Source organism: Anas acuta, chromosome 5 (assembly GCF_963932015.1).
Source record: "Anas acuta chromosome 5, bAnaAcu1.1, whole genome shotgun sequence".
Lineage (NCBI taxonomy): Eukaryota > Metazoa > Chordata > Aves > Anseriformes > Anatidae > Anas > Anas acuta.
The window spans coordinates 64841511-64868810 of record NC_088983.1 but is presented as its reverse complement, the minus strand read 5'-3'; the positions used below and the strand labels follow the sequence as shown (position 1 = coordinate 64868810).

The window sequence follows — 27300 nt, the reverse complement described above, 5'->3', positions numbered from 1 at the left end:
GGGGTGCAGGACAGCACCACAGGAGAGGGCACGGTCATTTCACCAGGTTAAAGCTACAGAGTCTAAAAGTAAGAGAATCAATATGAGTTTTCTTATGAAAACGCCTAGCTTTGCCAGAAGTGTCATTTAAAGGCTATTTCACAGGACAGGATTTTGACGTAGTCTCAGAAAAAAAAGGACTCCTTTATTTATGAAAAAACGCAATTCTTCCTCCAAAGTGCTAATAAACCTCTTTACTCTCCAAATACAGCTGTGCTACTACAGATTTCACCTGTTGGCAACTGGTTCTTTGGTTTTTTTTAGTTTTATGAAGCACCAAAAGCCACGAGTAGTAAATTTACTCCAGCATTTTAGAAAACAAACGTGATATACACGTGTGCATGCACACAAACGCAGGCACTACATTTCTTTTTAAGGCGTTACACACACAGTTTGAATGAGGAGCTCCTGTCTACGTCAACCAGATTTATTAGTGCACTAAATAAGTGTATCACACATCTGGAACTGCACTACCCATTCTCTAATACATTTTCTATGGGACTTATTCTCAGACTCCAATCCCTTGAATGACTTCCAAAATTCATGATTAAAATAAACACGTGAATAAAGTACAAAGCTCCAGGCAGGGTAGTTTCTCTCTCCTCATAAGGAGTGTGAGCTTTTGAACCCCCCAAAGAATCTGTCTTCCTACCACCCCTCAAGGCCTGCTTCTGGAGCCAGGGAGTGCAGGCAGCCCTCTGCCCCAGCGCTGCCTCCTGCAGGGCCAGCCTGGCTCTCATCTGGCCATGTCCTTCAGCAGTCCTGTCTAACACAAAAAGCCAATGAGACCAAACACAATGTTAATAAAACAGCAGGATGTCTGTTAGCTCAGGAAGATAAATCTATCAGCTTTCTAGAGAGCAGTGCTTAAAAGGCATACTTTCCACATACAAAGATCAGTTTGCTTTCTACACTCTGTCTTCTGTGGCAACAAAACCATTCATAATCCTCATTTTTTAAAAATAACCTGAGGCAAAACAAAAACAACCAAGAAAATTTTCTTACAAGGCTAGCACATCCTCTGGCAAAGCTATACAAAGAAGTACCCTGGGCATCATTCCTTTTTTTTTTTTTTTCCCCCATCCCACACACTATCACACCTCATAAAAAGAGTTCAATAATTTCTTTCATTTATCCACTGTAAAGGGAGGCTGACAATAACTCATCCACAAGTTCTAAATCTGTGGGTGACTAACCCATATAGGAAAGCAAGAAAATGCATCCAGTGCATTTTGGAGACCCAGGACAGGACAGAAGAGTGACCTCACTATAGATATCATCAAGCAGGCCCAGTAACTCACTGCCAGCAATGGCCATTCCTGCCATCTGTCACACACCAACCCTCTTGTATCTAACTGAAAAGCCTTGTAAAATATTCATATATATGAAGTCAGGCCTTGTAGAGTGAGAACCCCTGAATCACAGTAAAAAGTCAGATGATAGCACAGGTTCAATCCCTAAAACAGGGAATTTTCAAGGGCCTGCACAGTACTCTTCTGGACAGAGCTGTGCAAAGCTGCCATCTCCCACAACACCTCTGTGGCCCAGGGTTTGCCTACACCACTATTGTTGCAACCACTACAGCTTGTCGAGGACAACTCATTTAAGACTCATCCAGGTATTTTTGTAACTCCTGACAGTGCCATTATGGCTGTGGTTTTAAGCATACCCTAAAAACCAGTCTTCAGGGACCTAGGAATACAATTCTCACATTCTGCAAGCGTTGCAATTTTTGTTTTAAATAGCCATGTAACTCCCACAAACATGATCAAAAGCCATAAGGTTCAAAGCCTTCCTGTTTTTTTAAAAGCATGTATATTTCATTTTAAATGGCATGCAAGGACATGCACAGAAAAAAAAAAAAGGCAAAACAAAACCAACCTCATTTTCTTGTCCCCCAACACTAGTCACGGTGTGCATTCCCTTGCAAAAAAAACAAGCAACAAAAGGAAACTGTACACTGTCATTGTTGTTCTGGCTGCTCTTACACTATACTTCTTTTAATACTTAATATACACTACACTTAGCAAAATCTACAGATGCCACTTACATGAGGTCAGGTCTGAAGCGATGGATAATTGCACACAGTGCAAGGCCACTTTTCCAGGAGGCAGTCAGGTCTGTGACGTTAACATTACGGTACCCTTCTGTCTGTTTCTGACACCAGGTCAACAGCTTGTTAGGCCGAACATCTGACTCTGCAGTTAGTCGAGATGAAACAATTCAATCATTTTTTTTATGCTCAGAAAACTCCAAATATTAAGCCGCACAAACATGAGACGTCACATACCACGTCTTGAGAGATTCACAGATCTTCTAATGGAGCTTACTCTTTCAAAAGGACATTGCTGTAACTCACTGGTAACATATAACTGTCTCACCTACAAATAGAAGTGATTTGTAACACATCAGAATTGCTGGAGGAAAAAAAGATAATTTATTTTTAGGTTAACTTTATTAACAGATGGATCTGAACTAAGGAGTCTCCCAAAAATCTTGTTTATGCACTACTTGTGGTTGTATATCTCCTGGGAAAAACAAAAACAAACAAACAAACAAAGGCATCTGTGATTTCACAAACAAGCCTTTTAAGCACTGACCTGGTGAGGTCGAACACAGCTTGAGTTCAAGTTTGGGTATCTTGTTCCTGGGTCAATGGTATACTGGTCAAAGTTCTTGTTAATATTTTCAGGTGTAGTCTGAGGCAAGAGTCGATAAATGCTTTCTCTTATAAAGAACAAATATGCAAAAGATAGTGATTATAACATACTTATTATGTTACGAGTATCTTATTTTTTTGCAGTTACCTGAACCTTTATTTTGATTCTGCCAGGACTAGTGCCATGCACTACACATACATGTATAATGCATCCACACCATTTCTTATCCCTGCTCAGCAAGAGAAGGATGCCAGACAGAAAAAGGACAACAAAAAGATGGACTTAGAACTTATATCCATATTTTCCTGAGACAGGAAGAGAGCAAGAAGACCAGAAAGAAAAAAAATTTAAAAGGAGGTTACATCATACAGACATCTGCTTTTGCTTTAACCTCCACCCAAGGAGTAACTTCTTTACCACATAACAGCACTAAATCCCATCATTCTGCAACTCCTATAACCACCACAGCCTTTTTTATTATGCTGTTCCATTTTCCATTTGGGACTATGCCGTGTTTGAGTCATCCCACAGGATTTCATCTTAAAACTCCTCAAAGAACTGTACTTAGTAATGCTCCTACTTGCATTACCACAACCATGACTTTCTACTCTCTATCTGCCCCTAAAACAGCCTGGGTAGCTACAGGAGAGCAGGGCAGCTGCCATAAGGACCCAAGTCAGCAACTTCATCATCTGACCATGGCCCCACCAGGATCACTGGTGTAATTAACAACAAGATTTTGCTCTGTTCAAAATAACATTACACAGAGAAGCTTATGATTTGGCATTACAGCAATTCATCTTTGCCATGTATTTATCAGTCAAAATAAAGAGAGTGCCAATTGCTAAAATGTAAAGTTAAAATCACAGATACCATTTATGAAGGCCATTGGTTTTAAAGTATTTGTTTATACATGTTTCAGGAAAAAACATTTTTTTCTAATTACAAATACAGGTGCTGAGATGGTTGATGGATTAGTGCTTGACAAAAAATAGCTTTGATTTTTTCCAGTCAAGTATCGTACTTAATTCTAGTCGTTCACAGTTTAAATTAGTGATTTAGGCCCACATCACACACACTGCTCAATCTCTGTATCAGTGTTCAGGAGCTTACAAAACAACAGCCTAGAGCCATTGTAAATTGTTAGTAACCTAAACGAAAAGATAATTTCAACCCAATGCCATTGCAGGGAAGCAAAATATTTCTGCTATTGGCATTTCATCTTCCACTGCCTTCTACCAACACTACAACTCCTTAAAATGCTATGAAAGCAATAGAGAAGACAAAAGCAGTACTCACCGTTCGGCAAGGATTTCTAACGGGGGTTTTCCTTGAGCCCAGCTCCGCACCATCCATGCAGTATCAAAAGCAGCTAAGAAGCCTCTTGCACAGCCAGTACCCATTGGCCAGAAGGGCTGTAAGAAGCATTTACATTTTAATTCCTTGTATTTCTTGAAGTCTTATTACAAAAGTAACTTGCCATGTGAATTTGGAGCCTAGGGTTTCATAGTGTCTTAGAAAAGCAGCTCAGAAAGAGTTAAAATAAAATCTAATCAACTCTTTTAGTTTTTAGAGGGTTCTCTCCATGTCTTTTTTAAGAAAATTTAAAAAATATGCTATATTTAAAAACAAATTTCTTAACTTCATAAGGTAAAGGCTGGAAAAAAAAAAGACTTGGAATAATCAAAAATCAGTTAAGCTAAAAAAAAAATAAAGGGGGGGGAAGGAAGGGAGAATGCCTTTCTTTTCATCTCCTAATTTCGATTTTAACTGATCTTTTCAAACACTTCAGGCTGTCAATGTTAGTAAAAGAAAAAAATAACTATATATATATATACACACACATTAGCTGTAACATACACTTTTCACTTCAGAAAGAGAACATATTGAGGCAAAAAGACTGCAGTAAAGTTTGGATTAAGTTTTTCCCTCTGATTAAAGTCGGGAGAGTTATGCCATGCACCCAAGCTGAGGACACACAGCTCATAGTTTTCAGACAGAAATAAAACTTGCATAAAGCAAAAAAGAATCTCAGCCAGAGACTGCCAGCCAAACATTAGTTACGTTTAACTAATTAAACATTAAACATGTTAACTACAGCAAAGAGAAGAGAAAGCCTATTCCAAAGAAGGTACCATTGTTTCAGAACATGTAAGAGAAAATAAACTTTATTTTGGAAGAAAGACAGAATGGCTAGATTTTAAAAACAGATAAAGGAAAAACACTATTTGGAAGATATCCCTAAATATACCTCAAGTAAACTATCTCCAACAAGCGCCACCAGGAGCTGATGTCTGTGTCTCTCTCTCACCAGTGCAGCATTCTCAGATGCGTACATACAGGTAAAATCAAACATTGCCACATCTGGTTGCCCATAATGATTAATTGCAAAATCCAAGGATGGCAGCTGGTAGTTGGTTGCAAAGTCAGCAGCTTCTCGGGCATAGGACAGCAAATTGCTCTGGTTCACATTTTCTCCACAGAGGAGCAATTCAGTATCAATATAGTCCTGCAAAACAGAGGCATGCTGAATTAGATACTCCAACCATCCTCTCTGAATTGCAGCATTGAAGTCTCGTAGCATAAGAGTGGCAACTGTACATCTCCTGGTATAGAGAACCATGGGAAATTTGTTACCATCTCTGAGAAGTCAGTACACAAACACAGGTTATTGTAGTACCCCAAACAGGAACTCTCTATGCCAACATTCAAAAGCACCTTTATTTACAATAAAAGATGATAGAACCTCCCAGCTCCTTGACTACAGGTTATTTTCACAACTTCTGTGCTATCAAGAGATGTTATCACCATCACCACAGTGCTTTTCCTATGTGTGTGCACCCCGTGTATGAAACCACATGGGAGCAGAAATACCTACATACTGATGTAATAACATGCTGGTCTCAGCCTGAAGGCTTGACTTGATGTTTCAGTAACAACAAATTTTAACGTGGACTATGGAAGTTTTTCTGCTCTTCTATTTGGGGCTGATTTTTTTATTATTATTATTATTATTTTTCCAGACAGTGTGGTAAAGGACCCTGCCTTTACAGGTCATTCTATTTAAAGCCAACAATTATTAATAAGGCAGTTTCTATTTCAGATTAATTGTGGACAAGACCTTAATCACAGGGGTGATGCCACAGAATTGCTATTAGCCCAACTGTCTTTAGGCAGATTGTTTTCTTCACTCACACATGAGTGACTCATGGAAACAACTTGCCAGGCCACAGCCCTTCCTCTCCAAACTCCTCACAACTCTTGTGAAGCTGTGCCTACAGGCACCAGCCCCTCAACCCCAAAGGCCACTTACTGCTCTCCCATCACCTCTGGGGTGGCCACCCTTCATCTCTCCCAGCCTGGCTGCTCTATCCTGGAAGCTGGCATCCTCCAAATATAACTTAGTTGCCACAATTTTCATTAAGTGGTCCCAACAGAAAGAAACATTTTGATAGCTCCCTACAAGCACTTCCTTTGGGAAATTATACTTGACTGTTTTGGCAACATCTAACTTTGCAAGAAAAATTGACTACTACTACATTTCCTGAAAGAGAAATTTAAACAGTGCCAAAACACTTTCTAGAAACAAAAGAAAACAACCTCCCCATCTTAGAGAAAAGGAAAAAGGAAAAAAAATGCTTTCCAAAAGGCCTCAGAAATTCCCAAGTACTTTTGAAAGTTAAGAACATTATATTTATGGACTCTTTTTATGATGTTTCATCAACTTTGGAATTGGCATTTTAGCCTTGGGTAGATCTTAACACTTCCTTGTTTGCCTCATGAAAACTGGACACAGCTGTGCTAGGTTAACCTTTAAATAAATTATTTTTTTATTTTCTGGTGTGATGAACACACCATGCATTTCCAAGATCCCATTTTGGTGAGTTTCAGAACTAATAAATTTAGGAAGTATCATTTTCATTTCTCTACAGAAATTTCGTGCTGCCTGAAGGGAAAAAAAAAAAAAACATCACTCAGAGTAAGATCTAAGTGATCTGAGCTTAATTAAAGTGACCCAGTAAGTCTACAAACACCTTCTACAACATGGAGCAACATTTATGCATATGTTCACACTTAGTTTGTGCCAAGTAACTAAAGTAAGATTTTACCCAGAATTTTTACATACGTTCATAATCACTCCTTTGTCCAGAAGACTCTGTTTTTTTGCTGTCATCACAAAATAATGAGTGCTATCTTTGTAGTAAACAATATTCTCTAGGTCAATTCCTGAAATATAACACATTTGTTATGAAGTACAATGCATTTTCTGTGACATTTACTAACAATGTGATTGATGCCCACAAATTCCTTCTTGGGATACATTCATTTTACCAAGGAAATTGGTCTTAACCCCCAGGAGTTTGCTCCCACATAATTTAAAGGTATCTGGCATCCTACTAAGAAATAGCCAGTTAACTGCAGCCTTACTAATCTTCTGAGGTAGAAAAGGGGAGTAAAGGGAACAACATGCTTTGTAGGTTGCTAGAGCTTTGGCTCTAACTAGGAATTTGAGTGTCGGTTGTAACAACAAAACTAACAAACAGTTGTAAATCAAGAATGGAGTTGCTTGTACTGCCAGTAGGTACATCTGTTCTGAAACCCCTTTTCATACAGCTGTATTTCACAGTTTATATTTTAAGTATTTATGGCAGACTCCCATCTAGTTCTTTCCAGTTTATCAGACTTACACATCAAAAACCAAGAACAAACTCCTCCCAGAAGGGCAAAGCCCTTTTCACAGGATTTAAGCTGTTCAGCATGTAAACAGATACAAACAAAACAAACTATGTCTTAAGGGAAAACTGTGGTCACTGAAAACGCTCTTCTGAAGTTGGACATAGCTGACATTTTTACAGTTGAGAAGAATTTAAACATTATAACAAGCTATGATGTGGCAATACCCAAGCTAAAAAAAATGCTACTGTACCATAAATGGACACCTCCCTTAGCAGCATTCTGACATCACTTGCTTTTAAATAAAATATATCCAAATTTATGTTAATAGGAATGGGAGGGTGGCCCTGCAGATAAAGACTTCCTCTACTGCCTCTTGTATTTATTTGTCAAAAAAAAAAAAAAAAAGAGGATCCACCCACCTGTTTCCTCTTTAAGGTCCTGGAAGAACTTCTGATTGAAGATGAAAGCAACACCACTGATTTCTTCTACCTTGGCTTCTGCAGTTGTATTTCTGTTTATAAAATTGGCAGTGATAGCTATAGCCAGCTTTCCACGAAACTCCTTTCTCCTAAAACCTGGTAAGAAAATAAAATAATTAAAAACACTGGAAACTTCACATCAGACTTTGAGGCAGTGTCAGCTGAAGGCAACTCAGTCTACTCCAACACTTAAACAGCATACAGTCAGCACATTTTGTTTTATTTCTAAATTCCCTTGAATGCAGAGTCTTTTCTCCCCAACTCCAGCTGCAAAAGTAGAGCTGTACCATATTGAAGATAGTCTCATTTAAAAAACAAACAAACAAACAAAAAAACAACCACTGAGGTTGGGAGGGGAACTATGGGAAGAAGTTGAACATGAGAAGTTAAGTACAAATGATGAGTAAAAAAAAAACAAACTAGAAATAGTGAAGTAAATTTAATAAGGGGAACATTTACATGCTAAATAACAAGTAGATTTTTTGTTAGATGGGTGGAAAAGTTTATGAAAAAACATGCAAGAAAACAGTAGTTAAAAGCAGCAGAGAAAAATCTGAAAAAATAGAAACCTCTGTAACAGTGCTTAGCTGCAACATGCTACTAACTAATGTGGCTTTTCAAAGATTGAGGGTTGAAAATTATTCAGTGCCTTAACTTTTATTTCTTATGCAAGCAGTTCAATGTGAAATTACGTGCATTCTCACTCCATCCTAGTTAGCTTCCCTTTCCAAAAAGGCCTGGTAAGCAGTAATCTTGCAATTTCACATTCAGTTTTTCCCTCTGTGTATTCTCCTTATCCTTAAGTAAATTGTGAAGTAGAACAGGTCTTTAGAGTATTTTTAGCCAATTGCAAATGGCTTTTCAGAGAATATGTACATTTTCTAATATGAAATCAATCACCTATAAAAATTTCTCTTTGTGCTTTTTTGGTAGGTTTTTGTTATTTCATTGGGATAAATTTAACATGAAAATACCGGCTTCTGTATGTAAAAAATCTTTAGTGCACCAAATAGGATATTGTGTTTGGCAGACATAAGAATAAACAGACAAACTATGAAGCTAACAAAAAAGGGAAATGGTGTATTTAGTGACCTGAAACTAACATGGATATAATTAAGGAAGGTGTATAATTAGATAAACAGGTTTGTTCATGTGATACAAGAGCAGTTTAACCAGTGTCTCACTAACAAAGACAGTTCAGGCAGTCCAGATTCTCAGCAATGTCTCAAGCTTATGGGGGACATGTTTTTTTTTTTGTTCTCCCCCCCGCCCCCCCCCGCTTACAGTAATTTATTATCTTTGCAAATTGTTTCCAAAGTAGCTGTTTCTGAGATTAAATCATCTTTACACAAGACTAATACCTCTGATGCCTTCATTAAATACCCAATTGTCACCTTTTGGTCTTTAGATCGAACATGTAGTAGAAATTTATGGCACAATAGTAAAGATAATGCATTTTGTCAGCCCCCTTCAAGTTAAATCATCGTGTAATTACTTAACATTGAAGCAAGCCCAATGGCATCATGATACATTTTCAAGGCAATGCAGATACAGATAGTTCTGAGGATCAGTAATGATATTTAGGTGATTATTCTGAAGAGAAGGTAGCACATTAAAAATTAGTTTTCATAGATATTGGTGTATTGAAAGGCAGCCTGTTACTTTTCATTCTCCTCTGACTTTCAGGTCTTCCAATGTACCCTACAAGAAAAAATTAGTATGGCTAAAAGCACACATTCACATACCCTCTAATGTGTTCCTGCGGCCATCTGCACCAATAACAACATCAAATTCATACTCTGACAAAGGGTGATCCACAGGGAGAAATTCAGCCCTCCAACCTATCTCTAAAAACACAAAACACAAAGAATAATATTTATTCATTCTTCGGGAATACAGTAGAGAAGTGTTTTCAGAGTTTGAAGAATAGGCATTGGGATAAATGGTCCATTTCTATTCAAACGGACTTGTATTCTGCCTCAGATCAGTGCAGGGAAGTTCTGCTGCACTCAAAGCTATTTTCATGCTGTATTAAGCAAGGTGTCAAGCTCATAAGCTGATAACAAAAAAAAAAGAAGCCCTTATTTGGATCACCTAATGCACTAAACTTCCTTTAAGACTGACATTACAAGACTACACATAAAATACTTCTCACAGAATGACCCCCACAATGACCCTATTAGGACTGTAAACATGTATAAACAACAGGAAGAACTGGGCTTTAAAAGAAGAAAAAGAGCATCCTATTCTTAATACTTTTAATTCTGTCTTCTAAACGCAAATTAACAAAAACATACCAATGCAGCTAAATTTAATCTTTGCATTAACACAAAACATTGTCTGAAAATGTTTGTATTGCCCTATTTTTTTTTAAAAAGCTATATAATATGCTTTAACTCCTTATAACATTTTGTTTGTTCTACCATTGCTACATGAACATTTACAGAGAAATAGCGGAGTATTTTAATGAATTAATTAAAAAATAAATCTGTTGCTACTACTCCCTAAGTTCTAAGTGAGAGAGATTTTTCTTTATTTCATAAAAAAATCTGCATAAGATAGCTGATAAGACTGTGCTCCAGTGGGACTACATTGAATGTGAAAGCAAAATGAGGCCCTGAGAGCTTAATCCATTTTCAACAATTATATTATCAATCAAAAATAGTTTTTTCAAGAAGATACCAGAAAACCACACCAGACTCCCTACAAAGCCTCAAACACTTGCCAGAAAGCATAATGGAAAACCTCAACTTTTCAAGCTGGATCGTATTTTAAGAATTATCAGAGCACTGTCACAATGATACTTATCACGCCTACAATTGCACGTAGCAAACTTTGCTAAATAAGAAGGGCAAAAGACTCCCATTTCTTTAAGCAGAATTCAACTATCTTGAGTGACTTCACATGAGACCTGACATAAAAAGAAGTTACTGTGTACAGAATCACATTATGATAATCAATACTTTGATTTTCTTGATCTTCAGGAGGTTCCAGGACTTTCACAAATTCTAGATTCACATGAATTTCAACTCCTAAAATAAGTGCAACTTTGAAGAGGATAAGTTGAAGTTGTCGAATACCTGCAGACAGTGAGAAGCAAAGATGTATTTAATATAGAAGCAAGCACAGCTCATCAAGTTGATACTCATTGTTAAGAAAAGTATATAGCATTATTATTTTCTATATTGTGATGAATTCAAGTATAGCGATTGCCACAAGATGTTCTCTTCTTTCTCAGTTTCCTCTTCTAACACAGTCTTATAGGTAATAAAACACTTCTGTGATTTTCATAAGCTTTTTTTGTTTAGAGCTTGCCTTCTTAATGATACTTAGAGGATCTGCATACCCAATACATTAACCATTTTAAGACTGAAAATTTTTACAGCACATAAAAATATTTCCCTGTAAAATATCACACTTCTTTCCTCATTACATTAAGGGGTGCATCTATCTTTAACATACTAGAATGAATATCAAGATTCTTCATACAGTGATAAAAAAAAAAAACTATTGCTTAGCAATTCCAGTCTAACAAGCTGCTCCGTAAGATTGTCATTTGTCCTACTGCCATTTTGCTTGAGACTTTTTTACTTTAACGAGTAAAAAAAGTCTCCTTTTTTTTTCCTCCTCTTTTTTCAATGTGCATACATGTTTAAGGCAGACGAGCTTTCTGACAATTCATGAAAGTTTCCATTAATCTGATCTCTGTGCTCATCTTATCTGAACGGGGTCCATACCCTCAAATACTTACTGATGTGATCAATAGATCCTGCACAGAATTTCCCATAAAATTTCTTTGCTCCCAGTCCCCGGAGGTCATGGATTGTAAATGGCCAGAGATGCAACACATTGTTTCTTGAAAAAGTGTCCCGCTTCTCCACAACGACAACTTTGGCTCCAAGGAAGGCAAGTTCTATGGCAGTCCGCAAGCCACATGGGCCACCTCCAATAATTAAACACTACCAAAGAAAAGAGGGAGTTTTACACAAAGTTTAGTACTGATTTCCAAATAACTTCTCACTTACTTTATTCGTATGACTTGGTATTCAATCGGACTCATGCTACTAAGAGTGTCTTCAACTATTTAAATCAATAAACATCCAAATTTGTTCAACAAAAAGATATAACAAACAACACTACAGAAAGCCAAACATCTTTTAGCATCTGCTTGTACATTTCTAACTCAGTTTTAGCATTTCAGAAGTGCTTGCAGTGAACAGGATTACATCTACATAAAAGGGAACGGAAATAAGTGATCTTGGTGCAGGCTTTATTAATTTCTTTTAAAGAGGGAATTGGTGCACAATTGCTAGAGTTGCTAGATAAGCCAGCAGTTTTATGGCATTAGTTACTCTCTCCTTAGAGCGAGGGAGCATCCTGAATTTAAGAGCCTAGTTCAGCCACTGCTGTAAGGCATGGCATGTCAAGAGAAGTCAGTAGACTTCACCAGAAGCGAAGAACTCAGCATGCCATTTCACACAGTGGCTCTTTACCTTCAGGAAGATCATGTTTGTTTTATAAGCTTAAATCTACGTTTGGGCATCCTCAGAAGAACAACTTAAACTACTACAGAGAATTCTCACTTAAGTTTTAGCTGAGAACTGTGACTTTTCATTGATTAATAAGCAAATGATTTCCAGAAAGCAACTAATTTAAATTGAAACATATATAATGTTTACATTTTCCTGACTGATCACTAAAAATTTAGTAGAAATAGTCTTAAAAGATGGACAACACCCGCTCCCCCTCCCCATTCCCCATAAAGCACACAGGCTACACAAAACCTACACCCATTCCAGTAACAGGCTTGGGCCAGGGAGAGACAAGGTGGGCACAAGCTGAGGGGTGAGCTCTGGCTACGAGACTAAGCCATGCTGCGTTATAAATCTGAGGCCGTAATCTCAGAGCCCAGACATGCTCCTGCACACCCTGCACACAAAGCCAGACAACGATTACAGTTTCCAAGCAAGCACAGACTGTATCTGGAGGCTTGTTAGATACAAGTCTGGTTCCCACTGCATTTCTTTCATAAAATGTGATCATTTATTTATATTGGTTTGTTCATTTGTTTTCAAGTTTAATATCTTAAAAATTATCTGGTACTGACTTTTGTCCAACCAAATTGTAAAAGCCTTGAATTAAAAATGTTTTTTTAATTCAATAATGTAAAGAACTCAAGTTCCTGATGAAAGAAAAGCTTCTGCAAGGTGTTTTTGTTGTGCTTTAAGCAAGTGTTTCGTTAGCTAGTTATTAAATAAGTCAAAGCCAGGTCGTCACATTAGCTATGTCCTTGGCTTTCTTCCTCTTAAAAGAGCATATTTGATTCATAATTCCAGAAGACTTCTCACTGCATGCTAAGTAGTAAGGAAACATCAACAGATACAATTATATAAAGGAAGAAAATAGAGTGCAGATGTTACCCTGACTGAAGAAGAGGATTGCTGGTGGAGCCTGGGTAAGCTCCTTCTAAACATACTTATCATGATTAACATGGGAACTTCGAGTTCTGACAAGTGACTGCCTTCACAGCTACACAAATTTCCAGCAATGTTTAGCAAGCACTTGGAAACATTTTAAAAATAAAAATCATACGTGGCTTGATAAGGTTTTTTTTTTTTTTTTTTTTTTGCCAAGTTTCTTGACATTCCTGTCACCATTTGCAGGTCAGTTGTCTTTTAATGGTGCCAGATCACCTCCTAAAAAGGTAAAGGTTAACTTGACTTTTCAAACTGTCTTCTGCAAATTAATCACAGTAACAGTGGATGATGGGAACTGATGAGGAGCTTTTGTATATTCCTAGTATGAACATGAAATAAAGAGAGAAAGACTTGTATAGATTACAGGGCATCTTTTCCCAGAATGAGCTGACAACCAGACTTCCGTGACCTGCCTGAAAAAATGAGTATCACATTGGATGTTAAATACTGCAATGCTACTTAGAGTATGTCATGTAGTACAAGGTAACAGTAGTGGCAGAAGACCGATACGCTATGAAGTTTCAGGGAGAAAACTGTTGATTTTCTGCTTGCAAATGTATGGAAATACTCCCTATGAAATGAGAAGCTTCATTAAATTTAATATCTTCCCCAAGAACAGGGCTTACATTAGAAGACAAGAGCAGGTGAAGGTGCAGAAAGAACAAATGAGAAGGAAGAAAACAATATGGTTACCCATTATGCAACAGATTAAATAACTGATTTAAAAATGCCTAGTTTCCTCCTTTATCCTGTATGAAAATAATGTATCCTCTGCACGTATTTCTCTCAAAGATCTGATAAATGCTTAAAATATTGAACACAGCCTCTTGAAGAGGAAATGCATGCACTGAGAAAAGGAGTCAGCCGCAACAAGGACCCCAGCCTTGCCACAGCCCAACACCGTGCCCAGGGGTTCCCAGCCCAAGGGAGGAAAGGTAGGCACCACACACACCCTGCGCACGCTGTGGCAGTGGCTCCCCCTGTTCAGTCACCCCAGCACCTTGCCTGCAGCAGGAGTGGGTAGAGTTACGTGTATTGGATTCCCTGCACCAGCTAGCTAGCCCAGGCACACAGTAGCTGTCTGCATGGAACAGACTACCCGTAAGCACTAACTCCGGAAGTCAACCATCAACACACGGCTTTTCATGACAATTTGATACGAGCTAAACTCACCTACAGTTCTTACAGATATCCTGGGTATTAATTATACAGATTACTGATATGACAAATGCAACAATTCACATCATAATCGTAAAACGTTCATTATCAAACCAGCACGCCCATTTACTTATGAGTTAAATTTCTACTAGAGCATTTTTAGAGTACTGGTTACAAAATTTCCTCTGAAGAGCTCTAATACAAATTTACAGACCAGTAACAGCTGCTTGGTGACAAACTTAGGCCTATTTCAGTTTAAAATTATAAATTTTAAGTAAGCCATGGAAATTCTTTTATTTAATAATAAAACACTAGTAAGCACATGTTTATTTTATAAAACTTGACTACGTAAGCTGCTGAGTTTCTATAGTACTGTTAAAAAGTACTGCACTTTTCTGTAAAGCATAAAGCATGGATTGTTTTCCAGGCTCCGTTAAAAGATATCAGAAAGTTTCCCATATAATAGAAACACATACAGGATGTATAATCAAGTTTGATTCTCCTCAAAGAAGGTCAGTCTGACAATTAGGGATGCTGCTTGCTCTGTGTGTTTTAGGATGACGGTACCTGGAAAGCCTCCAACAGATGTTTCAACACTGTGTAAGAACACATAGTGCTAAGCCTAATGACAGCATGAGTTACCTCTTCAAAGGCAGAACGACTTGTGTGCCAGGCACAGGTTTTCAGTTTTCAGTATGATCTCCCATATATTATGTACAAAATAATGACTTAGGAAATGGGAGGGGAAGAAGCGGAAAGAGGAAGGATGAGGAGTAGGGGCCTCTTGCAGCCCCTCCCATCCCCCACTACTAAATCCTCAGCCTGAGAATCCAGGCACCTATATCCCATTCTGGAAAAACCATATGCAGCTCAACAGCTGAGAATTTGCAGAATGCCTCCCTCCATCAGTTTTCACGCTGTTGTGGTTTAACCCAGCCGGCAGCTAAACACCACACAGCCATTCGCTCACCCTCCCCCCTCCCTCTTTGGGATGGGGGAGAGAAACAGGAAAGTGAAGCCTGTGAGTTGAGATAAAGACAGTTTGTTAAGACAGAAAAATAATAATGACAATAATAACAACAACAATAATGATGATAATAGTACTACTACTACTAATGTGTATGAAACAAGTGATGCACAATGCAATTGCTCGCCACCCACTGACTGATGCCCAGCCTAACCCCAAGCAGCTGGCCAGCCCCACCCCAGCCAGCCACCCCTATATATTGTTCAGCATGACCCCAGATGGGATGGAATACCCCTTTGGCCAGTTTGGGTCCGCTCTCCTGGGTCTGTTCCCTCCCAGCTCTTGCTGCACCCCCAGCCTGCCCGCTGGCAGGACAGAGCAAGAAGCTGAGACGTCCTTGGCTTGGTGTAAGCACTGCTCTGCAACAATTAAAACATCAGGGTGTTATCAGCACTCTTCTCATCCTAATCCAAAACACAGCACCCTACCAGCTACTAGGAGGAAAATTAGCTCTTTCCTAACTGAAACCAGGACACACGCAGTAAAGCGAGCTTAAAGAAACAATGTAGATTTTGAGAGAAAGGAAGGAGAGAGCAAGAATAGTAATGTTATGTTCAAAAACAAAAACTACACCAACACTATCTATCCAGTCACAAAAATCTCCCCCACATCAATCTACGAAGTTCAATCAAGGAATCTACCAGTTGGTAGCAGTATGTGGGTGGGGAAACACAACCAAACAGCACCTCTTTACACAGTTAAGAACAGACAGAACCCATTGTAGCTCGATACATTACATTCATATTGTCCAATTCCAAATCCCTCATTCCTCTCCTGCCTGAGGTACCCGAACATTAAATTAGTTCTGGAAAATAAACCAGTGTTTCATTATAACCCCTCTCCTACCCTTCCTGAATGTATTCCTGAGAAAAAGATGGAAGTTATAGTCACCCCAGGAACTCAGGATTTTCTCATTTCTACCTTTCAGCTGGTCAGAAGTGAAAAATAGGAGATTAATTTGGGCATGAGTTCAACTGCAGCTTGATAGACACAGAGAGTCCTTTTGTTCCAAGGTACAACAGTCAGAAGCACCACTTCCACTCTTCAGTAGAAATGTACACAAATGGTAGCGAGAAACTACTGAAAATCTTCCACCTAAATTATTTAACTTCTTGTAACTTATCTGTAATATTTACCCAAATCACCATTTGGAAAGCAAAACCCGTAGGGAAAGACCTTGCTGCTAGAAATGGGCACCAAGGGGGGCCTTTCCCCACACACGTTGAAGGCGCTGGCTGGTGCCACAGGTGCCCCCAGCAGCCATGGCCCCCACGCAGTGAATGGAGGCTCTGCCCGCACCCCAGTGGGGTCTCAGGTGCATTCATTGCTGCTGAGAGCAGGTCTGGGACCTCACATGGCCCTGGCCTTCGCGCAACATCAACAGTGCCAGGGATGCAGAGGATTACTTTGACTGACTCCCCAGGATTACATGCTACATGGATTTGAACAAGTGTTTATTCATGATAGAGCTAAATGGGATGTAACACAAGATAGCCATGAAATTTAATGAAACAACACATTTTCTGGATCAGCAATGACTGTTTCCTTGGAAAGGCTCCAAAGAAAAACAGCTGCATAAGCATCTAAGGCAGTCGGCTACCAGAAGCTGCAGCAGGAAGCTCTCTCCACCACAACGCTTTTCACTTCGCCCCCTTCACTAGATAGAAAAATGCTTCAGGCAAAAATAGGCCTGCTCAGTAGGACATTCCTGACTTACAGTTCATCTCACATTTGTAGTCTCAGATTTTATCACATAAATTTGTTGACAGACACTGGATACGAAAGTGCAGTCAAACATACCCTGAATCTACTGAATAGTCAATAGAGTTCTTAAAATTTGAGACATTATAATTCAAGTCACTTAAAATTTTATATGCTACTTCAGACAATGTTAAGAGTCGAGAACTAAAGCTTTATGAAAAACAAACAGGTTAAGCTCACTTAGGTATGATGCATATATGCATGATGTGTTTTTTCGGTCTAAACCATTGAGCCCAGTCTCACTGCAGCCCCAGTCAACCAAAGCATTTCAAAACGTGGTTGCTTCCCTAAATCCAACAACCCTATTCAATTCCTCACTGTTTCTCTAGACAAAGACCCCCACACAAAATGCTTGCCATCTCCCCTTCTACATGCCAGCCCAGACACCAGCACCAACAAAGGCCACGCTGCTGTAGAGGCTCAGGTACCAGGTGCATTCCAGCAATGCAAGTGTGGAGCTCTCAGCATTCCCATGCCCTGCATTGCATGAGATGCTTGCACTTGTTGCCTGTTGCTCAACTTGTGGAACACCGCCATACCTATACAACTGGTTTTACTAAAAGGTAACAGAACATGACCCTATCAATAACAGCAATGGTAACTGTAGATAAAGATGACTGATTTGGAAAGCGTAGATTGGACTAGATATATAGCCTATAGTCCTATGTGTATATATATATAGGGAGAGAGAGAGAGTGCTATATACAGAAGATGACAGTGCAAAGATAATTATTTTATTTGTTTCTGGTGTTTGTTTGTTTTTTTTTTTTTTTGAGAAACAGACAGATATCAAAACCCAAAATTCTGTGATTTATAGATCTACACTACACACAAACATTAAAGGAAAAAAAAAATCACTCTTCCATCAAAGTAAATGGGGGGAAGAAGTGGAGGAGCTAATTCAACCTGCCCTACAAAAATTAATGTTAACCTTACTAATGTTATAAGGAACTTGTAAAACATAGCATGATAAAGGAAAATATGCTTTTAAAGACTTTTTCATTTTACAAAAATAATATTTAGGTACATGTACTTTAATGACAGCTCCTAATTCTCCAAAGGGTTATGTGAACGCTATATTTAAATGCACTACGGATATTTCCAAAATCTACCTTAAAATACTGTTGAGACTAGCTGGATCTTGCGGAACAGACATTTCTAGACACCACAGAAATACCACTGTTGGGGAAGTTCAAAGGCAGCTAGGAACAGCAAGGCTTGTGCACCTCTGATTGCAACCAACCCCAGCAACAAAACCCCTGCCTGGCCCAGGAAGCCCAACATGACTATCCATTTCTGCTTTTGATCCCCCCAGTATTTTATTCTCTTTAACCTGAGCTGAGCACTCCACAAATCCACAGTTTTGACTACTCTTGCCAAAAGCACTTGTATCAGTCAGTAACTGGCAAAAATGGAGATGCTGCTATCTTTTTCCTTAAAAGACTGCGATGTGGATTGGAAGCTACCTGATCAAGGCTGATTTGGGGCAGAGCTCTTTCCCTCAGCACTGCGCCCTGCAATTGCTGCACTTGCAGTTGGACATGGTACAGCCCAGGGATCAGAAGAACTATCTTGATTGCTCAACTTTTTTCTTTGTACAAAATGCCAGACATGAAACAGTAGAACATTTATTGCATTCATTTGGCTCATCTTTACTAGGATTTTTGAAAGATAAGCTTCTGCATGGAAAAAAAAAACACATGCCTTCATTTTTCCTGGACAAATTCAGACATGCTTGTCCATCCACCCTGTCTCTAGGATATATGTACTAATATTAGATTTGTGCATAAAAACGTTTTCATAGTTTGAAATTAAAACAATGGCATGAAAAACATCTGAAACTTATAGCCTGCTATGCAACGCACTACTGAGTCTACATGTATTCAGTTTACTGGAATTTCAAAAGTTGCTTCACTGATGCATCGAAGCTGACAGGACTTTGTTTTATGGAGCTATTCTGAAGAGCTCTCTCGGGAGGCCTTGGTTGTATTTAAGTATGTTGACTTTATCTCAGAGATTTTATAACAATTTACAAAAAATAAATTAAAAAACAAATGCAGCTGTTGACATGACACAAAAAAGTATCTCTAGAAACTTTCACTTCCCCACCAAGACACTTAGAGTTTCAGAAGAAAACCTGCATAGCATCTGACAAGAAACCTTATACTGTTTTTAATAAAAGGATTGCATACCAGAAGTCAGGCAAGTGTTTTAATCTGAAAATCTCCTCAGAATTTTGCACAAAATAAACCCCTAACATCCTTCGGAATTAAGAGTGTATTTACTGTTTTCTCACCTGTATTTCTCTGTAATCAAAACAGGGGAAAAAAAAGGAAAAAAAATAAAAAGAGGAAGAGGTTGCTTTCCTTCCTTTTCTGGCAACTTTGGCTAGTCGCTTAAGCAATTAAAATGAAAACAAGATAAACCTTGCAGAAAGAATGTTGCCTGACTATCCTGGACGCGAATACAGTTCACAGCATTTACGTGCCTTGCCATTTTTGTAGGCTTACGCCTGTAACATTGAGATAATACTTTAAAGCTATCTTTAAAAATGTCAGAAAAAAAAATATGAATCCAGAAACAGAGAACTGGAGAACACAGATAAGAAGTGGAGGCACCAACAGCCGCACTCCTGTGCACAGCAAAGACTTCAGCAGAGACCAATGCTTCGAGTCCTGCGAGCCTTGTGGACACAGACACTAGTGAGATTGATAGCAAAATAAAATGAATCCTTTACATGGTTTCAGAGTTGGGGCTTAATGTCCAGCCACTAGATGACTTGTCTACAGACCTAGAGGAATGAACTTCTCATGCTTGATGGCATCCAAAGCATGCACAGAAGTTGGTCAGCAACCATGTAGCTTTACTGCAGGATGGTTGGCAATACACTTAACAGACAAGCACACAGACAAGCACTACAGTCTCATTTGTCTACAGAGCTGAAATATATATATATAGGTTCAGTGCAATTTTTTTTTTATTTTTTTTTTTTTTTAACTAAACAACAACTGCAACAATCTATGAAATCAGCTAAGCTTCAGCTTCAAAAATGGCTTCTTGATGCAAGTGGTAAGCCAAGTTATTTCACAGAATATTTTAAAATACGTTCTAAAATGCATTTTTATATTAGGCAAGTTATTGACCAAAACCCAATTAAGACCTGGCTTTCAGAAGCCAGGACTGGGTAAATAAGCTCACAAATGAACCATTAGGTCTGGGTCAGAATCCACATTTGCATTTAAATGATACAGACCTTTAAAAATAAGTAAATAATTCCATCATTTCTAACTTTCATAAGCAGAGCGACTGTACAGCACTGTACGGCAGCTCCAGGCAAGCACAAAATGTAAAGCTCTAAAAGCAGCCAGCAATTCTGGGTTCCTGGAGCCTATTTTCTTTCAAGTCATCATCATGCAGTCTTCAAAGACCTTCATTTTCCAGTGCTAGATCTCACAGCCACTTAATTAGTAAAACTAAATGCTGCTTTAACCAGTCACTTGCAAATGCCAATTTATCATAGGTAGACAATGCTTTTATTTTTTATGTTTTTATTTACAATTTTGGAATTTATCTACCACCAGCAATGCTTAGCACTATCTTACCTGATGGTGTTGACAAGGCAGATGGACTGGAACAGTTTGTGGAATTAGAAAATCCACCCTTACCGTAACAACTTTTAGGAGAGTTTCCAATAGCACAGAACATTGACAGCACTTTCACAGAAGCTACTAACCACCCTGGTGGCAGGATATACAACACAAAAATTAGGTTTTGCCACCCCTAGTTCTCATTTCCAGAACGTCTTCAGCTGAAACCAAAGGCCCATAACAGGGCTTATTACTGAAGGAAGGAGCCCTGAAGTATAAAATATTAAAAAGGTGAAAAAATATGAACAGGTATAGGCCTTGAAGCAAGGGGCAGAGTTGAAGATATAACAATTGGCAGCAAAAGTCTGTTTTACACCAGCAGCCAGTGCAACAGAAGGGGGATCAACACACAGAGCAGACTGGTGTTTGCTTACATGGCTACTTATTAATAACTGTTTTCATACTTGAGCCTGGATGATATGCAGACAGCAGCACCTTTCTGACCAGCTTCGCTTGTTCCGCCGCTCCCTGGTGCTGCCCAGCCACGGCCTGCCTGCACCAGCCACCACGACCCTGCCATCACAGCAGTCCACCCTTGTTGGGAAAGGCTTCCTGCCACCCGCAGCTATTTCCCATCCCACTGAGAACAGAAAAACCAAAAATGACCTGCAAGAAACGCCTTTGCCTTCTACCCAGCACTCACTGATCAGCATCACTTGTTATGAATTGTTTGGGTGTGCAGCCCTGGGCAAAAAGTTCAGTGCCACCCCCTGGCATGTTTTCTAATCTCAGCTCAGTTTCCCGCGGGGCTTTGTTTTATCTGCACTGTAAATCCAGCAGGGGTGGCAGGGAGTACAGGCAGGAAGGACAGTGGGCACTGCCCACAGAGGGGAGCATTTGCTGTTGCACAGGTCCTTTTAGAGCTGCTCTTGTAACCCATTCAAGAGGCAGTTGAAGTCAGCAACGTGACACTAATTCTAAGTGTGGCATAACCATGTTCCCTTCTAAATTTGGATCTTAGTCAAATGAACAAATCCAGTGAGTAATGCAAGATGAGCCAGGCAGTATCTCTTGGTCGGTTTCTTTGGCAGAAACAGGCATAACCCTGGGAAATACAAACTGTTCTCCAGTACTGAAATAGGAGCAGCAAACATCCAGGGCAAAAAGCAAGTTTTGCAAAACCAATCTGAATTGATCTAGAAGCATTAACTGTACTACTAGAGAAGGTGAGTCACGTAACACTTCACTTGTGCCCTAAGTAACTGTAGCGGCATGCTTCAGGTCTTCTTTAACACAGGTAAGTGAAGGTAGCTAAGCTACCAGGCCACGTCCTCTAAGCCCGAACTGTTACTGCTCTAGTTTATCTGCCTCTTACCTACAACACATACTCCAAATTGGGCAAAATATTTTAGCTGGGGGTTGACCTGCACCACTTAGAGGGGAAGGAAACCAGCCTAGCTCCTGACATACCACTGGCACCCAAGGTCAGCTCTCAGTGTGTTGGCACTACCCAACGGACCATCCTCAGTGTGGTACTGTAAGCAGCAGGTCCTTTTCTGCCCCATACACCCACCTTTAGCTGGCTGCTCCGTTCCTTTCCTAGTAGGGTCACAGTTCTACAATGGCTTTTAGAACTTGTATCCACCTGATCACAGATAATTTCAACTTTCCAAACTCTTAAAATTTTGATTCTGACTTTTAAAGCACCTACAGCCCATTCCATCTTGGCCACATCAGTACCCCCTCAATTCAGCACTGAAATTTTTATTAAGTAAGACTAATACTAATCAAAAATAGGAATCATTGAAATGACCCTTAATGCATTTCCCCAGTCTGTCAGCAAACTCTTGCTAGCATCGGTGTAAAACTGGTTCTCTAAACAGACATGGGAACCTCAGAAAGGACCTGAGCCACAGGAGACAGGAAATTGCTTTATTGTCTGAGCTCTGGGTTTTAGCAGCCAAGTGTTTAATCACTTCCTGGTAGCAAAAGTTATGCATTTCCTCACTGATCAGTACACAAACATTGCCAGAGCAGAGCTGGAAGCGTCGCTAACAACAAACCCGTAACAACCAAACCTGGCACCTGGGGCCCTCTCCAGAGCCAGGAGTTTCTGGGACCTGACCCAGCATGGAGGGGCTTGGGGGGCTGTGTGGGAGTACCCCTCGCCCAGCACACATCCCTACCTGGTGGGTGCACATGGTACGGCTGTTTCACACATGCAGATCCAAAAGTACTACAAAGCCCCAGCTGTGGGAACACGCCTGCCATCTGGCCTTTTGTTTCATTTAAACTTAATTAAGCCACTTGCAGTGACAACTGCTGTGTTTTGTGTAAAAGTAACTGGGTGCCACTCCCAGTGGGAATCTTTACAAAAATATCTAGGAAATCAGGTCAGGGTGGGACAATTCCCTTCTGTCAGTTCCTTTCAAAACCATTAGCAAGCGACAGAGGAATAGCATGCTGCTGTTAAGGGACAGATGTAAAGCTACTGTTATCCTGCAAGCAAAAAATCTTTAAATTCCCAAATGCCAGAAAAAATCTTATTTAGGCTGTCTGACTATGTTACTTTGGCCAGAGTTTACTGTTTTTCATGACTGATTAAGCTGAAAAACCGTGTGTTTGTGGAAGCGTCTGTAGGATAATAAAGTGATTTCATTACCAAATCACATGCCAAACATTTGCCTTTGCTGACGCAATTTGGCCCAATCTGACAGTTTAAAACACTGTTCAAGGAGTCAAATATTTTGGTTTGTTTTCAAAGAACGCTGTCTGCTGTGTCCTGTCATCACCCGAGCTTCCACTTCCGCTCTCTAAAAATCCTGAGAAACAAAGAATGTGTAGATAGTGTTCAACAACTGGTTTCGCTGAACAGCCAAAGGTGGTTTTCTGATTTTAGCCCCCACCTCAAACCAATCTTCCTTACCTCTTATATTCACATTACTCCCATATCTTCCACTACTTTGAAATATCTATAAAAGTTGCTTGTTAAAATTTCTAAAAACAAATTTACACTGGAGATCCAGTGCTAAACTTTAGGTGCCCTGTCCTAAAAGCCAAAAAGCAAAGAAGCACAATTACCAAAATAAGTAGCTTATCTTAGTATACCAAACACCCGAGTGCCACTTCAAGGCAGCAGAATACATGGCACTTAATATCCCCAACTGCTCAATAGTCCTGGATTCTAGTCTCTAAGCACTATGCATTTATACCCTGGTAAGGTTTAATACAGAAAAATCAAAATAACAACTGCCAGAAGACATAAGGCATAAAGGTGAGGAGGTTGCAGCTGAATGTGGTTTTGTGATAAATCACAAACTTTCATTCACTAAACTTCCTATAAATATGGTACTCAACTTCTAGTTTCAAGTTCTATGACCTTCAGAGGAATGCATTTTTATTACGATAAGGGAGTTAGCGATGCTACCTAATAAATCTTAGATAAGTTTGGTGCGTTCATTATGAACCCTAATTATCAGGTTTGGAAATCTCCCCATTTAAATTATTATTCTGAAGAGACTAGTATGTACAGCAAAAGGGATGTACCATCTGGATCTTTGTTCTTTAAAAGAATAAACAGGTTAATGTTTTCATTATAAGGATATTTTTGAGTTGAAGCACAGCTGGCACTCCCTTCTTTCATCTTACAGTTCAACGATGCTTTTCAGAAAGAAAAAAAAAACAAAACAGTATTTATTGCAAGGGCCACAATCACAATGTTTGAGCACACAACCTCATTGGATTCTCTACCACTATGTATAGCACAGGAGAAACCTGGCTGAAAATACGAGTTACTTCTGAAGGATTAACAAATGCCCATGCTTCAGGAAAAAATGTAGGAAGCCACACTACCAGCAGCTTTACACATGCTGGGTGATTTGATTAATGAAGAGAAGAGTATTTGTTTGGCACTTCAGAAGAAGTCGGAGAGAGGGGAGAGGAAGACATCCAGAAGCCAACCTGGTTCATTCACTACCAGTAACAAGACTACCAATTAGGATGTTTGTAAACTGAGGACTTACAGGAAGCCAACTTCTACTTAATAACAAGGAGAGAACCTGGTATCCACTCCTCATTCTGCTGCTTAGCCTACAGCTATGTAACATGGCAGCACCCAGCACAGCTTGAACTTACCTTTTGCTTTCTCAACTCTGTGGGAAGGAAAAAAACAGATGAAGAATGCTTTGAGAGTTAATAAAACCTACATTTGACAGTCTTTGGAAATGAGAACAATATGAAAAAGAACGGAAGGGGTTTGGCAGATAAAGACAATCCCATTTTATCATTTGCGCGTGTACCAGTGTGGTTAGTACAGGGAGACAAGGCTCTGAGCTAGCGCTGAGTAACGCACAAAACTTCCCGTCTTCATCTCCATTTCTGTCCCAAGCTTCTTCTCAGCTGACTCACACCCTGGCCCCCAACTCCCCTCAAGCCACAGGCTCTCCTTTCTTAAACCTCCTCACTAAACCAGCACCCCACCAGAGGAGCCCACAAAACCTTCACACACAGCAGAGCTACCAACACCACACCAAGGCTGGGAAGGATGGACAGCACATAGCACTACCTGAGAAGAACTACTGTGGTTTTATGCAAACCCTGGAAATGTAGTCATAAATAATTTTTAAGTCATGCTCTTGCAGTTAATGTCCCAACAACAGTTTTTGGACAGGACTATAATCTATTATAAAACAAGATTTGAAAGACCACATCCAGGAACAAGGGAAACTACTGAAGCCACCAGGGACAGAGTTCAAGATTGTTCCATCTGCTTTGCAGGAATCTGCATGCTATCTAAACACATATCCACACGTATACTTTTAAATGTACTTACATATATATTTACACACACAACACTTAAAAGTTTCTAGCTCAGTTTTATTTACTTGCTTTATGCTAACATTACTTACTTAGGCCTTAAAACCAACAGCTCAAATTGTACCGTCCTCTGCCCAGATAGTGCCAAACGTGGGGTCTGCAGCACTCAGGAGCCCAAAGCTGCACACAGGAGGCTGCTGCTACCCCATCCACATCCACCACCACCCAAAGCCAGGTTCACCCAGAGACAAATGCTACAAGCTACCGAGCCAACTGATAATTACAGAATAGCTCCTTAAACAAGCCTTAGTTCTTCTCAAGTGCAAGCATCTGTTTTGAAAAAACAAAACAAAAAAAAACACAGCATATGTACTTGGAGTAGAGGAAAAAGATACCACCACATCCACATGCTTTAGAGAATCAACACCTCCCTTCAGTGCAAGTCTGGGATGTTTTCACATCTCGGCTCTTCTCAAGCACAAATCTGCAGTCATGGGAGAGCCAGAATTTCAGGCACACAGCATAAACCAGGTCTTGCCCTCCGATACATATGCATACGTATCTCAAACATCAATTGAGGGCCTGCTTTATATGCACATGTTCATATCTGTATCATTTACACAGGTAAACTGCCAGTATATCAAGTGTTTGAAGTAAAGAACCTCCTCCATACCGAGAGGTTCAAAATCAATGTTTAGAGCCCATGTTAAATGTCATATCACTTTAAAAGGCTAGTGAATACACTCTGCAACTAGTTGGATGAACTTTTGCTTCTTACCATATCACTTCTTTCCGTATCATGTTGTATACGTTAAAAAATTTAGAGACATTCGAACTGCTAGCACAGTGAACAATATTTTTTTCCAATTGTCTAGCTATGTTCTACTTCACAAAGAAAGAAATAATAATTACAGATTCTGAATGCATTCCTCTGAATTTACTAGTAAAAGGTGAAAATCATGGAGAAACTTTACCTGGAGAATAAATTTTTGCTCTTTTTCCAGATAGATGTGAAAAATCACAGAAGGATTTCTAGTTTTGGCTACCTAGCACAGATTTCTCTTTTCCAGTAATACTGGCGAACTGTGCAAATGCCAAGTCCAGAAACAGCAATTCAGAACAGTTTCAATTCCCATTCTACACATTTGTCATGGAAGGAAGTAGATCTATGTATGTTAAATGTTCATCAAACAGAAGGATTCCTACAGCCTCAAAAAAAAGTTGCTTTTTGCCACAATTTTCAGCATGCTTTTCTGCATTGCTTTGCTTTTATTTTGGCTTCTTCTACAAAGAAAGAAAGGAAAAATTAAAGTCCACAATAAGTCAGCTCTGAAATAGCAGTGGACTTCTTGGAAATGTGAAGTTCCAAGCAGTGAACTTCTTGGAAATGGTTCAACTGTTTTTACTCATCCAGCTCAAAATCATATCATTGTAGAAACTCTGAAAACTGTATTTGGCAGTGTTCTACAAGAGCAGTTAAGACAATGGGTTCTTGTTATTTAGTTGGAGTGGAACATTCTGTATGTAGGAAACTTGTGTATATTGTTACTCCAATGAGAGTAACCTAAGTGTAGCTGAAGAGTTTACAAGCACCAACTATCAGGAAGTACAGCATTTTGC

The 27300-nt window shown here is 39.4% G+C and overlaps 1 protein-coding gene across 28 annotated transcripts in view; it reads right to left on the bottom strand.

The window, feature by feature from the left end:
• MICAL2 (microtubule associated monooxygenase, calponin and LIM domain containing 2) overlaps positions 1-27300 on the bottom strand; it is a 124272-nt gene that overhangs the window by 71299 nt on the left and 25673 nt on the right. For 27 of the 28 annotated variants that reach the window (XR_011097474.1, XM_068685350.1, XM_068685355.1 and 24 more), the window contains 10 exons: positions 11607-11814; positions 10819-10935; positions 9601-9702; positions 7796-7951; positions 6826-6926; positions 4951-5208; positions 3999-4114; positions 2640-2766; positions 2330-2420; positions 2090-2237 (listed from right to left, as the gene is read on the bottom strand). Coding sequence is in view for 27 of the 28 variants with exons in the window: in XM_068685350.1 (XP_068541451.1) it covers positions 2090-2237; positions 2330-2420; positions 2640-2766; positions 3999-4114; positions 4951-5208; positions 6826-6926; positions 7796-7951; positions 9601-9702; positions 10819-10935; positions 11607-11814 (1424 nt within the window). In the remaining variant the exon portion in view is untranslated. The remainder of the gene's footprint in view (positions 1-2089; positions 2238-2329; positions 2421-2639; positions 2767-3998; positions 4115-4950; positions 5209-6825; positions 6927-7795; positions 7952-9600; positions 9703-10818; positions 10936-11606; positions 11815-27300) is intronic. The other variant, XM_068685372.1, reaches the window with a different exon arrangement.